The 18,551-nt window shown below is 35.7% G+C and overlaps 1 protein-coding gene across 7 annotated transcripts in view; it reads right to left on the bottom strand.

Annotated features, from left to right (window-relative positions):
* The window catches only part of NAALADL2 (N-acetylated alpha-linked acidic dipeptidase like 2), a 1,336,058-nt gene that overhangs the window by 903,571 nt on the left and 413,936 nt on the right, over positions 1 to 18,551 (bottom strand). The window contains exon 1 of one of the 7 annotated variants that reach the window (XM_049629583.1): positions 11,036 to 11,100. The exons of 5 other annotated variants lie outside the window; for them this stretch is intronic. In XM_049629583.1, the coding sequence (XP_049485540.1) occupies positions 11,036 to 11,078 (43 nt within the window). In that variant the 5' untranslated portion in view covers positions 11,079 to 11,100. Of the gene's footprint in view, positions 1 to 5,986; positions 6,119 to 11,035; positions 11,101 to 18,551 lie in introns of those variants that run through there. One more of the 7 variants, XM_049629584.1, reaches the window with a different exon arrangement.

Consider the following 18,551-nt stretch of genomic DNA (forward strand, 5'->3'; position numbering starts at 1 on the left):
TGGGTGGTGCTACATGTTTTAAAGTGTAAATCTTCCAGAATAACAATCTCTAATTCTGCAGACAAGCCAATAACACACACTCAGTTCTCTATGAAAACTGGCTTAATAATCAGCCAGCATTTTTTTTCCCTGTTGCATTCCCATATTCACTGACACTATCTCCCAGCCTCTCTAGCCAGACTTTTTATTTTTCTTTCATGGAATCAATACCCCACACACAGCCCCACCCTAACTGCTGGATGAACTCATCCTTTATTGCAAAGATGCAGTCCATTTGGCATAAGCTCCATCACCCACTCCACTCTATAACTCAGCAGATCTGTCTTCTTAGTCTTCTGTGTAGAAAGTTGCCCTCCTGCTCTTTAAAGTTACTCTAAAAAGACCAAGTCCTCATCTTCATCAGACACACCCTTATTTTAGCCCCTTCACCTTCTCCCCCGACACTGCTTCCTCATTTGTGAAAAGTGAAAATGATATCTATTCATAGAACTGTTGCAATGGAACTACATCCTTCGTTCACTCTTCCCCACTCTTCTCCCACGCCCCAGCTCAATCATGCCCCTTTCCCACAGCACAATCTCCTTCCAGCTCCTACAGGCTGACTTTGTGACTTCGTCTTTTCTTTTTACCTCATGCTTGATAATTCTCCAATTGTTTCTTCCTCATACCCCACCTTAATTCTGAATTTGAATCACCCTGTGACTATTCTGATGTTTGATATTTTTCACTATTTTACAGGGTAGTCCCCACAATGCACTTCCCTGAAAACACTGTCATCTGTATCTTCTTTTTGTCCCATGATTCCATCTCTGTTTCTTTCATTTCTGCTCAGATTTCAGAGGTTACTGTTTTTTATCACCCATCTTTCCTTCTTACTTAAACATCCATTTTTTTGTATAATCTCACCTACTCACAGTGGCATCTATGACTTAAGTTTTAGTAATTTCCAACTCTTTAATTCCATCCTAGTTTTCTCTCCCAAGGTCTACTGCCATTTTTGCAACTTAAGTCCTGAACACTTTCATCAATATATAACGCTTGTAGCTTGAAGCCATTTTCTTTTTTTTTTTTTTTAATTTTTAAACATTTATTCATTTTTGAGAGACAGAGAGAGACAGAGCATGAGCAGGGGAGGGGCAGAGAGAGAGGGAGACACAGATTCTGAAGCAGACTCCAGGCTCTGAGCTGTCAGCACAGAGCCCTAGGCAGGGCTTGAGCCAACAAACAATGAGATCATGACCAGAGCTGAAGTTGGATGCTTAACTGACTGAGTCATCCAGGCGCCCCTGAAGCCATTTTCCTTAAAACAATCTCCTATTTCTCTTCCTAAACTGTTCCCTGTCCTACATTCCCTACATCAGCTAACAGGATGATCCTCTCTGCCACCTAAGCCAGAAATTTAGTTTTCCACAAGCTCTTCCTTCTTGTGCGCTCAATAAAGCAAACACCAATTTTACCTCAAGTATCACTCCAATGCATTTTATTTTTGTCAAATCCCACCATTATGACATGAACTCAGTTTTCCATTACTGTGTGATGAGGGACAATGATGAAGATGAATTTGAAATTGAGCAAGAAGGCAGCTTTCTTTCTGTAACAAAGATATAGTCATACGATTATTTACATTTGAGCATATAATTCTCATTGGGTGGTTGTAAATCTTAAATATGTAGACACTCACAACAGCCTCTGGCACACCAAGCTACACGCAATACATGTTTTCCCCTACCACCACAACCAATATTTCATACTGAAATTCTTCAAGAGCTCACCTAGGTAACTCCAACCCAAGTTACAGAACTAGAGGAAATGAGAAGGAACCAGTGCTTTAGCACTGAATGACAACACACTGCTCCCAATCTCCTAGAATAGACTCTGTGTTAATTATTCTTCTTCTAGAAACATGTCTCTGTCCATTTTAAGACTTTTTTATTTGCCTTTTTTTAGTTAAGTCTTGATTTATTTCATTTTGCATTTACCATGTTAAGTGACTGCTACTTTATGCTCAACTAATTTTCATGTTAGAATAAATGTAAATTGCATAGATAGATACACAGAAGTAACAGTATGAATTTTATCTTCTTTTTTCTGAGCATATTAAATGTATACTTATTGAAATACAGTATTATATGTTAGCTGTCGCTCCAGGCACTAGAAATACAGAAATAAACAAGTCAGCCATGATCTTTCATCTCAGAGACAAAACATAGTATTGCCAAGAAATAGGCAATACAAAAATACACACACACACAAAAGAAAGAAAGAAAGAAAGAAAGAAAGAAAGAAAGAAACAAACAAACAAACAAACAAAGAGAAAGAAGGAAAGAGAAAAGAAAATGGCTCACAATGAGCTATGAAAATAATTAAAATCAGCCATTAAGATAGAATGGCTGTTCTAGTTTAAGAGAATAGAAAAGATACCACTGAGATGACATTTGATCTGATAACTGAATGACAGGAAGAAACAAACATAGGAAGTTTAGCCTGAACTACCAATACACAGAGTCTTAGAGGTCTCAGTTTGGTGTGTTTGTTGGAGAAAGAAAAGTCCAAAACTGTTGTGAGATTCAAATAATCTGCTTAGTAAATCTCTGCCTTGATTTTGCACCCAATAAATTCTAGTTCTTTTCCCCTTTATATTTATGTGATTATAAAGACAAATTATTTACCATCTAATCAACATAAGTAAATGCAAATTTCATGTGAAGACTACTTTTCCAGAACATTTTATTAACTAAATACCAATCTTATTGTGGGTTATGTTATCAAGTCACATAAGACTATTTCAATAAAAATAATTTAGTAATTACAAATTCCTAGAAATATAAACAATATTATATTTGCTAATCCAGAAAAAAAATAATGCCTAAAAGAAATCCACAGAAAGCAAATGGTAAACTGAAAAGAATATAAAATATGAACCCACAACTTATGAGAACACAGCCCTAAGAATAAAAACATTATTGGGACGCTTGGGTGGCTCTGTCGATTGAGTGACAGACTCTTGGTTTCAGCTCAGGTCAGGATCTCATGGTTTCCTGGATTCATACCCTGTCCCTGGCTCTGTGCTCTGGGATTCTTTCTCTCCCTCTCTCTGCCCCTCCCCTGCTTGCATATAAGCATAGCATTATTATGCTTATATGCATAATATATATAACTATAAATACATATATATATATACATAAGCATATGGTATTACTTAAGTGTCTCCCCTGCAGTTTTTACTGGATTTTATATAGGTATTTTATGTTTACTTTGGTTAACTAAAGGAATCAGTACATTCAAATCTGTGGCAGATCTGGTTGGGGAGTGGGGAGTAGGTGGTGTACAAACACAGATTAAGAATAGAGGAGAGCACACTGGTGTTAATAATATTTATGTAGCATTATAAACCCTCTTTAAAGATTTTATAAACCTCAAGTGCACTGAGGTAATGATATTGCCTTAAGTTTCTAATTTTGATATGAATAAATAGGAATTTGGATGAACAAAAAGAAAATAATAATGTTTTATTTATTTTTTTTAGGTTTATCTATTTATCTTGAGAGAGACAGAGATCACAAACCATGAGATCATGACCTGAGCTGAGATCAAGAGTCAGATGCTGAACCAACTGAGCCACCCAGGTGCCCCTGTCTCTATAACTCTTAACTTTATTTCTCAGTATTGCCTAATAAAACCCCTCTCTTCTAGCTAGGCCTGCCCCCTGACACCTATAGAAATTACTCTGATGTCTGCCACCATCTCAACGCATCCCTTGAATAAGTGATATGTGTTTATATCATTTGAACACCATAAATCTTAAAACCAATTTCTTACTTTCTTTTGTCTGCTAGGAAGCTTGAAAACAAATTTGTGACCTGTTTGGTAGCTGTATAGAATGTTCTGCCACATATTTTGTATACAAAATTTCAATTGTTATTTTAACCTTATTTTTTTCATAAGGTTAGTTATGCTTACTTATTTGTAGCCTATTTCAAAATATTAATGTTTTGAAAATTCTTTTGTTTCCAATAAGAGGAGAATCACGCATGTAAATAAATGGATGGATATAATTTCTATGCCTTGTCTTTGTTTATTTTGCCAGGGAAGACCTTCTTCCTTCTGACCATATATTCTACTTTACCAAACCTGCCAGAGCCAGTTTACATCATATCTTCTCTATGAAACTCACTATAAATTCCTAGGTTTCCCTATAAATTCTTAGATAGCTGTCTGTGATTATAACAATAACAAAAAATTGGCAAGAGTGGAAGCAACTTTGCCCCTTTTGTGGCAAAATATATTTTTCCCATCTCTGAAATTGGCCACCAACAAAATATTGATGTGATGAAAATTTTTTTCAAGATTTATCAGTAGTGTAAAGGAAGATAGGACTTGTCTGTGATTGCATTAAAGGTCCATAAACAAAGAGGAAAGCAGCTCTCTCTGCTTCTCACACTTTGTTTGCAAAAGAACTTACTTTTGAAAAGCCAAGAGAATCACAGAGATGGGATGGTTTCAAGACTTTAATTCTCAGAAATGAATCATTTACCAAGGTCTGAAGTCACACACCGAAGTTGATTGTATTGTTTAACAGGTGTACACGCACATCTTTTGCTTATTTACATGAATTACATTAAGTTCAGAAGTTGACTTTTCAAAATATTTCTCTTTTGGGATTTTTTAGTAGATGGGATTTTGTACTATACTCTAAGTCACATTTTTGTTGTTGTTGTTATTGTTGTTTTGTGTTTTTTGTTTTTTTGTTTTTAAGTACACACTAGACAGCTTGCACTACAGTGACCAGGGGTTTAAAGAGGGCAGGTGAATTGTATTTCAATAAATTATAAAGGCATCTTAAAGTGAGCTCTATGCCCAATGTGGGGCTCGAACTCATGACCCCAAGATCAAGAGTCACATGCTGTACCAACTAAGCCAGCCAGACATCCCTATACAGGTATTTCTGAATGCACCTTCTCAAGTGTTCAACTATGGAGATGGTTAAACATCTATCAATAAAGCAACAAAATAGCCCTGGCAAATAAAACTATTTGCACATACTTTTCCTGTAGAGAGATTAGAAGCTGGAGGGATCGAACTGAAGCTCAATACCCCTTTAAGGGCTTTCATCCTAATCACGTTTTCTTTGCAATCTTGTCAGTCACCCATTTTTTTCTTCTTCTCTCATGTATCAAGTGTAATACCTTGCAATAATAAGTCAAGTATGTGCTTGGTTAATCCTCTCCCCAAAAACTGTGATACAAAAAAAGGCTGGCTTACTGTCCTACTCAATTAGCCAAATTCGTTTTAACTCTTTCCAAAGCTAGAAAATAGGCATATGACGTAATAATTATAAGGTGTTTATACATGTACAATCATCAAGTCATTACTTGCACCCTTTGTTTTATTTCTTTAAGAAAAGGAACAGATGTAAAGACAGATCCAACCTTTTAAATATATGGAAAAATTTTCATTGCGTTATTAATAATAATGTTTAAACAATCAAGTCATCCTGTAGGTATGTGTCACCCGCTTTTCAAGAAGATTTTATAGTGACTTTAATTGAAACTTAAAAGGTTTCCCTTTAAAATAATTGCAGTGCCATAAAATATCATTTAAATCAAAGGAGATTAAACCGTGCTTTTCAGAACATTTAAAAGTCCAGGAACAAACTCTAAATTTCAAAGTGTTTGAGAATTGGCCTTTCCCCCAGCAGCAGGTTTTAACTGAGTACATGTTTTTAACCACCTTTATCTAATGTTCCATTCAAGTACATTGCTTGCTGTTTTATTTCTAGTAAAGCAAAGATCTTATATCCATTTAGAAAGACAAGAAAAAAAGTGCTCCTCAGCTCAGTTATGCTGCTTTCATTAACTGTTTCTTACACATTATTTCAGAGTTCATCTTCTAATCTCATTGCCTCCTCCAGGGATTCTCTCTCTGGGAAAAATCCCCCAGCCATCTTCCCAGGCACCCTTGCCTAACCCATTTAGGTCAGACTCACCTGGGGTTTCATGCCTTGACATTTTCTGCAATTTTACTTGCTCCAAATGTGCTCAAATTTATCCTTAGAAAATAAGGTCTCTTCAGCAGAGCTTCTGGGAGTTCCAACTCCAAAACGCCCTGTTGCCTTAATATGTAAATTTCAACTCCAAAATGTCTCAGGTCTTCAAGTGTTCCAACCTATCAATTAGAGCTAGTGAAAGCCTTCCTTCTGGAACACAGGTTAAACAACAGCTTCTTACACTTTTCCTGCTTAAAAATGCTGTGAAAGTTCTGTAGACTGGGAAGGAGCAGTCCTAAACTGGTTAGTCCTCTTTGGGGTTTTAGAAAGATTTCAAGGCACTCACAGGCATGGTTTACGATGATGAATGCAGAGATACTTTTTCCACCACAGAAGGTAAACATGCACACCAAACCAGTATAACAGGTCAGGGTACACAGTACTGCTGCCCTCCGGCTGCAATTTAGAAGCACAGACACTAAGGCACCTTCTTGCCTAGATATTTTTCTTCTTTTCGTAGCTCAGTAGAATATGTATAATTTCTAAAAAACTGTCTGAATCGTAAGAAACATGATACATTCAATGCATGTGTGTCTGGACTTTCATGCTGATGCCTCTGGGCTGTGGTGAAAGTCAAGTAAATGTCTTAAAAACCAATGTAACTTTAATGGAGTCCAGAAAAATTCCAAGCCTGGATGGACCAGTCTCATAATAACATGACTGAATACTGGACAATTCTTTCTGGGCCATAACTATAGACACCTTTCTAAAAGGTGTCAATATTGAAAGCATTCATAACCCTGATATCCCCTTTTGAAATAGGAAAGTAAATGCCTCCAGAATGTAATGTGCCAAATTCCTCTATTAAATTATAGGCTCTGGGCAGCAAGAGTGGAGACCTGGGTTCTGGCAACTGCTCCTGAGATAGCAAGGGTAATTTTCTTGCCTTCATAGGATCTGTTTGCTAACTCTACAACGTAACAATATTGGACTTGAGGCCCTTTAAGCTCCCTGGTACCTTGAAAATGTTAATATTCTACAAATTTTTTTCTCCCCTAACTCTGATGGCCAAATTCTTCTTCAGTGGCTTGCTGAAAAGTCCTCTCTTTTCTGCTGATTGTTCTTTAGAACTGGCCTTGGATTTCACAGGGTCTAGTCAACTCTTCTGGACTTTGAAACATTTTTCCCCATAGCTCTAGTCTTTTGTGGCCTGTAGAATAGCGGTTTTCCAGATCTAGAAAACTAAGAACTGGTGTAGGAAGGGAAGCTATAATTAGAAGATGCTCAAAAACATGTAAGTAGACTTCCAGAGTTACAAGTGTGTGTTGGACAGTCCAGGGGAGACCCCCACTCAAAGAAATCTCTCTCAAGATTGTCTCAGCCTTGAACTCAGAGATACCTTTTATTTAAATAATTCCAAAAATGAATTTGTATATCATATCCTTCACAAAGAGGCAGGTGGCCTTAGACATGCTTTGACCAAGGAGGAATAGGAGGGAAATAAAATGGAAAAAGCTCATGTGGACTGAGTTTCTGAGGGAGGGGGGACTCATCGGATAAGGGACACAGCTGGATAGTGACAGATTCTTTCCCTCTCTTACAATTCCTTCTAGGGTCTGCTCTGCCTGTTGCTAATAACCCTGTAATAGAAAATGCATGTCCTTCCTGACAGGGAATACAGGTAAGGGGCATTTTTATGTCCAAGGGTAGCCTCTGGAAAAATCTTAGCCTAAGGAATTTTCCAGGGAGCTGCCTGCCTAGGAGGAAGTCGTCACCCTCCTGTCCTTCCAGTCATGGCCTTTCACTACTATCACAGATTTACCACGTGCTACTCAGTGGGACATGTGAGTCTGCAGGTATTACACAAGGGAATGTTGCTTCCTTTCCTCAGCAAATACAATGCTCGAAAAGCATTTGCTCCCATTCCTGTTGCCATATTATATCTTATTTATATTTTCAAAAATAAGAAGAAAGAAATCTAGCATTTTATCCTATCCTAAATAATTCTATTTTATGAATCTTGAGAATATTATGAGCCTTCTCATATAAAATTTTACATTATTCTCTGTAGGGTTACTTTTCATTGGGACTGAAATGAAGAGATTGTTTTTTATGTTGGAAAAAAAATAATTGAGATCTGTTCACATGAAGCTGAAGATAACCTTGGAACAACTTCACTTTCATTTGGGAAAAAATAGGTTCCTAATACCATAGCTGTTGATAGCTTACAGGTTGTAAAGTGTACCCTTACCTGGCTACCAGGGTGTAAAACCTATAGGAAATAGCACTAAAATGAATAATCTTTGACAATGTCTATGGCTAGCCCTCCAAGTTGTGAGTAGACATGGTCACAGTCTAGCCACACGGCATTAGAAAACCACTATTCAAAGCACATGATGGAATTCTAAGGATAATCTACTATTACTTATTATCTTCATAACCAAAAAAATTAAATCATCCATATGTTTAATGCACAATGACATTAATTTGAATACAGTCATTTCTATTAAATTTGTATTCTGATAGAAATTTCATTTCTATTCTGATTATCTGTAAGCCAAGCTGACAACAATTAGTATTATTTCAGAGAACTTCAGAATCTTTTTATAAAGACTGCTAAGTCAAAGACAATATTAAACATTTCAAAATTCCTTTTTCATTTACTTCAATAATTTTTAAACTCAAGCTGAGATTGTGACAAGGTATTGCACAGAAAACCGAATAATGTTAGAGCATTCGATAAATGAAGATTCCAGAATCTATTTTGATTTGTTTTATAAGATATTAAACTTATCAAAATCTCTTACTTCTACACACATCAAGTTGCAAATTATCCCCAGAGTACTTTCCTTTATAATTACAAAAAAAAAAAATCCAAAAATAATTTAAAGCCAACAACTGAAGTACCTTCACTTATCATTAACTCTCTCCTGATTACTAAATTCACTTAATAATTATATGGCAAATGCAACTTCTTTAAGGTAGAAGCATTTCAATACTCCAAGAAGATGGATGTGAACTATTTGTAGATCTACCAAGGAAACATTTCAACTCAGAACAACGCAAAAGCTCACTGAAAAGCTTTCATAGAGCTCACTGGGGAAAATCGAGATAGAACTGACCTCACAAGCATTCCTTGGCTACAGGAGGTTTGTGAATCAAGGTACTTGATTTTCTACCTCAAACCATAACATTCAAATGATTTATTATAGCTCTTGTTTACAATTTTATGCATTTTCCTGATATATATTGATTATTCATTCTGAAAGTGTGTGTGTGTGTGTGTGTGTGTGTGTGTGTGCATTTATACTCACCCTTTTACAGTGGAACATATTACCAGAAACATAACATACATAAAACTGCCAGAGAAAAGAGAAAAAAAAAACAACAACAGAAAATCTATACACATTCTTGAACTTTAAAATAAGAAGTAAATATTACTCATGATCCTGACACAAAGAGAGACAAAGCCCGGTTACTCCTCAGTTTATTGCAATCTCTGATGTACCTGCAGGTACACCTGTACATACAGGTGATTTACCTGCACAGCCTGGAATAGCCTCTTCACGTGGTTGCCAAATAGTTAAAGATATTTTACACAAAATAATTATTACATGAACAACATTAACAACCTAAATACTTCCCACATATCTTTCCAAGGGAAGACATTACAGAGACAAAGTATACGTTATAATCACGTGCATATGATTTTCTCCATAAAACATATATAAATAAATGAATAAATAATTTCATAGAATTATGCTAAATAAGTATTTTAGCTTGTTGTTTTTCCTCAATAGACTGTACTACATGACTTTTTTAATTCATCTTTAAAAATGCTTGTTAATAGCATTATATATGCAGCATTTAACAAAATGTTTTTTTAGGAAACATACAGAAATAACAATAAAATTCTGGGATTCTTGAGCAGATTTAGTGGATAAGGGATTAAAGGAAATAAAGAAAAGAAACACAGGCATTCTGGAAGGTAATTTAACTTTAGAAAATGAACACTACACTTTTATGACCAGGCGTGTCTATGATCATCTGATTCTCATATATGTTTTATTTCTTGTAGTCATGTTCAATTAAATGCCCTAAATAGAAAACTGGGTGGTTTAGGGATTTCTTGATGGTAGCTTCACAAGACATAACTAAACAAATAAAAATGTTATTAGTAGATTTAAAAAATATCTTGATCAAAATGTCTCTTGTAAAGGTGACAAATAATTCAGACAACAGTAGACTACTAGAAATCATAGCAACAAATAAGCATTATGTCAAGTTTTTATTTGTTTTTAAGAAGGACCTTTTCTCACTCAAAAAAGTGAAATGTGTGAGCCACCTTGTATTGTTTCTATCAACAAGGCTAACCATAGAAGCCCAGTCAAGCCAATGTCAACAAAGCCAATCCCTTCAAAGGACAAAGGTATCTGATTAAGTAAGACCTGTAAAATAAATCCCCTCTCCCTAACTGATAGGCTCTCCTTTGAGATCCTGTTTTCTACCTTAAAAAAATGGTTAGATTAGTATATTAATACAAAGACACTTAGCTGGTAAATCCCAGAAATGGCAAAAGTTGATTACAAATAAAAAGTCCATAAGAAGAGATAAAATTAAAACAATATTCGTCAATGTTGGTAAAGATCTAGCATGAAAATGCACGACAAGTCGGTCACACCATTTCTCCAGCATTACATTGGAGAGTAATAATTGGAGAGTAAATTGGAGAGTAAATTGGAGAGTAAAAGATAAGACTTTTCCTACTCTCCACCAAATTTGGGTTTCTGTGTTGGTTGAGTTTTTGAGCTCAAGAGACAGCCAGCTTCTTTTGAAAATAGAAAATTTGCCACCTCTTTTCCTCACACTCAAAGCACACCCTGAAACTCGGCAGGGGCACAGGCAGGCATACACACATGCACACACACACTCACACACGTGTGTGCGTGTGCACGTGTACACACACACACACACACACACACGAACACTTTGTAACAGAAACTGCTTAAATTTCGGATTGGAAACATTTCAAAGACTGTTGGCACTTACCTTGCAAAGATGTGTTAGGTAAACTTGCTTCATTCTCTCCCATTTTATTATTTCTTTTTAAAGGGGGCCAAGCAGTTTCAAATTGTGTCAGTTACCCTGCAAGCTTTGTGACCTTCTGACTTTCTACTGTAGTATTGTAACAGTATACTACCTGCTTTCTTCTGTGAATAATTACCATTCTGCTTCCTGAGTTACCTGGGCTTGCAGGACCTGTTTTACTATGAAATGAGATCACATCCTTTGATCCAATGTACTGCTATTAATGTGTGCTTCACAAAATGTGGCTTTGTTTTAGTTTTGATATTGACTTCTAATTCTCTACTTTCACTTTAGTCTAGAAACGTATTTACATTTTCCCTGAATGTCAATACTACCAACACACCATGGTGCAGGGCCAGAGTTTTGTTTGTTTTTTAGTTCTCCTGACCTGTTTCTCTTATAGAAATAAAAAAAAAAAAATTAAAGTGAATTTTGCAATGTTCGTTTAAAAAAATACAGAGACATAATGAACAGCATGGGAATGAATCAGTTTTGTGCAGTGGTGGAAAGACAGTCTTTGGAGTATCTTTAGTACTAGCTGTGGAACTATAAGAGGGGGCTAGAACTTCTTTGAGTCTCAGTTTGCTCAACTGTAAAATGGGGATGGTATCTATTTCCAAAGGTTCTTATGAAGACTGAAAGCAATAATGTATGTGCTAAACACTGAATGGCAGATGATAAACACAATAGAGGCAATATTTTCCCTCCTCCCCTCCTTTTCTTCCTTTTCCTTTCATCTTCTTCCTTCTTTCTCTTCCCTTGTCCTTCCTCCCTCTGACAAGTGGAAAGAATGCCCAAGTAGAGCACTGATGTCACTATGTCCTGAAGCCAGCTGTCCTACTTATTAACTGAGAGATCTTTAAAATGTGATACAATCCAATCTTGGAGCGCCTCAAGGTCCTCATTTGTAAAAGGATACTGGTATTTGCATTGCCTTTTTACCAGGAACAGAATGAGTATTAATTTAAACTATTGTGCTTCAAACAAAAAATAAGCTCTAGCAAAGATAAGCAACAAATCAGAGATTATCTTTACTCATTTGTAAAAGTGAGAGAGGAAGTACATCACAAAAGTAAATCAATTTATTTAAGCTCTGTCTCCCATAAGGCATCTAGAACAAAAGACAATCTCTAACTTCTCCCTCCAGAATTTCTTAAAAATTTTAGCTTTGTTCAGACTAATTTAAAAAAAGCCCAAGGTTCAAACATCTTCTCCTTCAATGGTTCTTTAATTTTCAATTTGAGAAGAATCTGTATACCATGTTTGCTAGCTTATTAATGAAAACATTGATTATGTAAGTTATGCAAACAGAAAGGTAAACAACTAGAATAGTTACTCTCAAAAATATTAGCAATAAAAACAAACGTGACATAAAAAAATCCTCATCACAGTTAATTTACATTTTTGTCATTACTTCTCTGGGTCTCAGTTTCTTCATCTATAAAATGATCTGGAACATTTACTGTCTAAGCTCCATTCTCTCATGATAAATGACAAAACCTCTGATTAAAATCTAAGTTGTGGTTCATTCCAGAATAGAGTAGTCTTTTGCCTACTACAATTGCATAATGTATATATTTTGCTACATACTTTACCAAATATAACTGGAAATTGAATGTTTTCCAATAAAACCATAATCATCACATTCTGACTTCCCCCATAACAGGAGAAACACACATATCAATCCTCCCTCATTATAACAACTTGGAAATGTATTAACATACCTGTCCCAGGCACCTAAAATTAGTCAATAACCAGTATAAAGCACCTCTTATCTACAAGTTGAATTATGGAATGTGTGAAGTTACACTGAAAGTAGAATAAAGAAGTCCTATTCTAAGGCAGAGGAAAAACATAAAAACACCAGAACCCCCAAAAGTGCTTGTAGCTGCCCAGAAAGTAACATAAATGTATACTCAATCATACTGAAATAGCTTCAATACGTATAAAATGCCATGCATTCACTTACTCATTCACTCTCTTTCTCTTGTGCTCCTCATATGTCTGGAAAATTCTCCTCTCATCACTTCCTCTTTGCTTTACTAATTCATATGCAGGAATTCTTCTTCAACCTAATCTTGGTTGAGACTTCCTGTATATGCTCCCAGATGCTTCTTAACAACTTGGAATTTTCCTTTCACCATGGCTCTTATCACGTTATATTGTATTGTATGTACTGCTTATTTCTGTCCTTAGGAGCTGTTGTGTTAAGAGACCTTTTCTGTGCCCACCACTATATCCCTGTAACTGTGCTTGGTAGCACAGTTCCTACCTCGTATTATTCTTTCAACAAATGTTATAAAGATGAATAAAATTACCATAATCAGAAAGGGTGAATTGAGGGATCTCAAAGAAAAGAAAGACATAGATTGGCAGAGAAGATGATGAAATATAGTCCAGTAGGGAAAAAATGCCAAATTAAATTTCAAAAGTGAAAAGAAATGGGGGTAACCATTTAGGTTTATATGCAAGAGAAAATAATTAAGAACTGGAAGGTAAAAAGGGATTAGAACATTTATGAGAACTCCCAAAAAATAATTAAAGTAAATGAAAGACGAAAAAAAAATAATGAATGCATTCATTTAAAATATACATACCCGCACTCATACCAAAACCAAATAACATTGGTAGCATTAGCCAAAATAACTTGAAAGGAATAGTAATTATAAAATTAACAAGACTTTTGGAATATTGGGAAGAAAATCTATGAGAGTGACTGAGATAACACATTTTTTTAAACCACTTAGATGACTTAAGAGAAAACAACATCTACAGCCATATAATCTTTTTGTGTTTCTAACATTATCTTTTTTTTTTTTTTTTGTAATTTTATTTACTGTTTAGAGAGAGAGAGAGAGAGACAGAGTGTGAGCAGGGGAGGGACAGAGACAAAGGGAGATATAGAACCTGAAGCAGGCTCCAGGTTCTGAACTGTCAGCTCAGAGCCTGATACAGGCCTCGAACCCATGAACCATGAAATCATGACCTGAGACAAAGTTGGATGCTTAACTGAGCCACCCAGGCGGGCCATCTAACATTCTATTTCTAAAGCAAACTTCAAGGAGAGAGTGGTCACAGAGAAGGTTATAAATGTTATCCGTTATCTCAGAGTGCAGTTTCTACCGAGAAATTACCCAAGAGGAAGAAACCAATGTTAAAGTTTAAATCTGTCATGGGCAGTTATTAAAGTGATTATGTAGTTCTGTTTTTCAAGGGAAGATACATGTGAAAATTTGGAAAAAAAATCATGAAGTCATTCAAAATTATGAATGTTGGCATTGTCCTATAAAACCTGGAGTCCCGGGTATGTAAAAGTCACACATTTAGTAGTTACATAGACGTGGTACTTATCTTGTCAACGAAAAGTACAACAGTAGGAGAACAAATAATCTGGTCAAATTATCCATATCCATACATATGGATATCCACAGATATACATGAAGAAAAAAGGATTAGAACTATCAAAACTGTAATCTTCTAAATCACTAGGAGGAGGAAATTCCATGGTTAGCAACCAGAATGGATCTTTGAGATTATCCTTTCAAGAAATAGGTAGAGGTGCTTGAAGAGTGCCAAAATATACCACTCTAAAATAGGTCTCATTGGCATATGGATTATTTTGAGCTAAGTGCCCTTGAGAACCAGCAGACACATGAAAAGTTCTTTTCCTCCTCTCACTGCCTAAAAATAGAGTATAAATTTCTTCTTTTGTAAAGAAAATTTACATGTATAAAGGAAATTTCCATTTGTAAAAGTCGGAGACAACTCTTACCACTTGAGAAACAACCTTCCTTACAATGCATTTTCTTCCCTCATTTTCCCATAACTTGCCTCTCTTTCCCAGGAGCCCCAACCCCTTTCCATTGTTTAGCCTAAAATGGTGTAAACCTCAATCATCTGTCTCCTGGAGTCCCATTTCCTTGTGAGACTCCCATGTAAATCTACAGAATTACAACTGTTCCCCCATCCCCCTTCTCTTGTTAATTGTTAATCTATTTTATCAGTTTGCTCAAAGGCCCAACCAGTGAACCTGGGAGGGTAGAGAGAAAAGTTTTTTTTTTTCCTCCCATACACGCTCTTTTATCAAGAATATATACTGGTGGTGTTTATTTCATGCATTTTGGAATAAAGTAAACCTAGTTTCTATCCAGTCCTGCTCCAATGTTTCAACTGTGTCAGTCTGTTTCTTCATCTCTAAAGTGGAACTAAGTAACAGTATTTTGAAAGAAATTAAATGTTAATTTAAATGTTCAACATGGTCCTGACTGCCTTAGTCTCTAGAGCATGCAACTCTTAATCTCAGGGTCATGAGTTCAAGCCTCATATTCGGTACAGACCTTACTTTAAAAACTTCAATCAATCAATACTCAGCATGGTATCAGGCAAATATAGGATGGTTAGTTTTTAAACATCACCTCAAAATAAATCCCCAATCCTGTCAAACCACCCCAAATCTGACAAATATTTCAAATATTGGAAACAGGACATAAAATTTTCTGAATTGAGCCTAGTTTTCTTAAAATTCTTTCTTGATTAAAATAAAGCTGTCAACAGTGTAAAAATGAAAAAGTTTGCACCCTGGTATGATGAACCATTTGGCTTTAGACCCAGGCATTTCATCACTTAGCATTAAAAAAAAAAAGGCCTTTTAAAAATGTTTTTGTTTTTTGAGAGAAAGAGAGCAGAGTAGGGAAAGGGCAGGGGATGGATAGAGAATCCAAAGTGGGCTCTGTGCTGACAGTAGAGCCCCGTGTGGGGCTCGAAGTCACGAACCATGAGATCACGACCTGAGCCAAAGTCTGACGCTTAACCAACCTGAGCCACCCAAGCACCCCAGCAGTTTTGATTAAAGATTCTTTGTTGAAGCCGAAATTTTGTTGTTTGATGGTAGCCAAGACTTTCTAGTTTAGGGCTGTCTGATGCTCACAGCTGCTAAATGCTTTTGAGTCCTACCAGAAATAAGACAGGTCAACTAAGAAAGGGGGAGAATGTATATACCATACAAGAAGAATGGGTAGAGATAACAAGATTTTCTCATGCTAAGCAATATTTGCTGAACATATTCCATGTCCTCTCTTCCAGATCTGGGTATGACCATTTCCCAACTGCCCTAGACAGAAACCGGATTTATCTTTAGCTCTATCCTCCCACATTCCCCAAACAGTCCTAAGTCCTTAACAATTCCATGTCCTAAATGTCATTGAAATTCATCTTCTTAACTTTCCATATCCTCTAGGTAAGGTCATTATCATCTCTTGCCAAGACAGAAACTCCCTAAATGAATTCTCCCTCTCCTCTAATCCATCCTTTCTATATCTGTTGAGTCATCTGACAGATAAAGAGTGATCTTCCTAAAACACAGTCATGTCATTTCCATGCTTACATATGTTCACTGGTCCCACAGCTTACTCAATAATGTCAATACATTATCACCACAATTTCTATCCCATTGACTGCTAAATCCCATTATCATCTAATTCATTTAACTTCAGCTTCTCTGACATTCCCAAGCACATCTGATATTAATTCTAATTAGTTGAATACATAATATGTACATAATCAAATTTACTTTCCTATACCTGTGAATATATATAAAGCTGGTCAAAACAATTAAGGTACACTCAGTGCTTTGTATTAGGATTGACTGGTGAGCAAAAGTAACCTAACTAACTAAATTTTTAATTCTCTATCTTTTTTTCTTCATAAAATGCATACAGAATCTTAAGAAAATTTGTATTGATGGAGAACAAAGAAAGCAACTACTTCTTTCAGTAGTAAGATATATCTATCAACAAGGAAACAAGTAATAATTAATGGCAAGGAGAGTATTATCATTTTCATGATCTTTCCACTACAGTTTTATTAAATGAAAAAGCCAAGGAACTATATAAATTATATGCTAACACACACATGCACACACAACAGAGTTGCTTAACAATTACTGGTGGTTTATAGGCTATTTCACATAATTAAGATATACAATGACTCATCTAAAAATAACAGACACACGGAGATGCCAAGTTGGAAGTCAGGTGGGAGTGACACTACAAAGCATTCTAATTTGCTGCTGGGAACAACACTCTTCCAGTTGTGGAAGAACTGCATAACAAAACATTAAATGAAAGCTTGTAATCATAGTGTATAGTGACTTATGCACTTTTTATGAGGATCCCATGAAATCTTGGCTTACATGCCAGAAAATTTTAAAGCAATATACTCTTGTTAGCAATCTTAGCCTCATCCATGTGAGTCTACTGATAGTGGGAAGACTAGTTATGATAGCCATCTAAGTATCATCTAAAAAAAAAAAAAATAGTAAAGTTTAAATGTATATTTAATACTATCATGGAACTATAAAATGCAGTATACACACACACACACACATACACACTTGATTAATTTATGTAGAACTATTCAACAAACTCTGGCAAAAATCCCTCAAGAAGAACCCTGAGGAAAGCATTAAATGAAGACACATGCTAACTGCTGGGGACAACATAGAATGATGGACTTTTCAATTTGAGAATGTTAAATCTACAATAAGGCTGGAGAAAAATCTCCAGCTAAACCCCTAGAACACCAAAGTTAAAAGGAACACCAACGTGATAGAATGATTTATCTAATCTTTTTAAAATGCAATCAGAATGCTCAAATGATATTAGCTTGGAGATAAATTTATTTGCTCAAATCACCCCGAAATGACCAATTCTCAAAAAAGTTTCATCTCCATGTCAAACAATGATCTAAAACAGCTCTGAAAATATGTTACCAGTACAACTTAGTCATTCATGATGACAGTTGAAATGTCTTCCAGTCTTCTGCCTCTTAGCCTCAAAAAGCAAGACAAAATGAATGCCAACTGTGCTTCAGGAATTTGGCAAATACTAACTAGATGAGAACAACATTTAACAGCTGTTGGGGGTAATGGCCTTCTCTGCTAAGGTGAATCTGAGGTAAGAGGTGAGGTTTCTCATTGTCTTTAGAAACATCCTCTCCCTTTCACTTAACATCTTAGTAATAGAACACAGTAGTAACTTAAACAATCACTTATTAAATTTAACAGGTTTCAATTCATGAGTATGAACAAAAGTGGTCAAGAATAACTAATTATGGGGAACCAAAGAGAAAGAGTTTATCATTTTGTTACATAATATTTCTTTAATTTTTAATTCCTGGGTTTTTTTTTAATGTTTCTTTTTCTTCTTCCTCTTCCTCCTCCTTTTTTTGAATAAAGTCTAAGTGGAATAACAAGCTTTCCTAGGAAAAAAAAAAAAAAGATTCCAGCAGAACTACTTTTGTTCAACATCATAATGGGCCACTACTTTCTACTGAGAATGTTTTCTTTCTGAAAGCTCTTCTGCTTTCCCTGTTGACTACCAGCCAGCTAGCATTGTTGCAGGATTAAAGTCTCCAACCTCCCCCTAAGTAGCTAGTACTTAAAATAGACTTTCTCTCAACTGAATGTCTGTCTTTCCTA

The sequence above is a fragment of the Panthera uncia genome, chromosome C2 (assembly GCF_023721935.1).
Source record: "Panthera uncia isolate 11264 chromosome C2, Puncia_PCG_1.0, whole genome shotgun sequence".
NCBI classification, from domain to species: domain Eukaryota; kingdom Metazoa; phylum Chordata; class Mammalia; order Carnivora; family Felidae; genus Panthera; species Panthera uncia.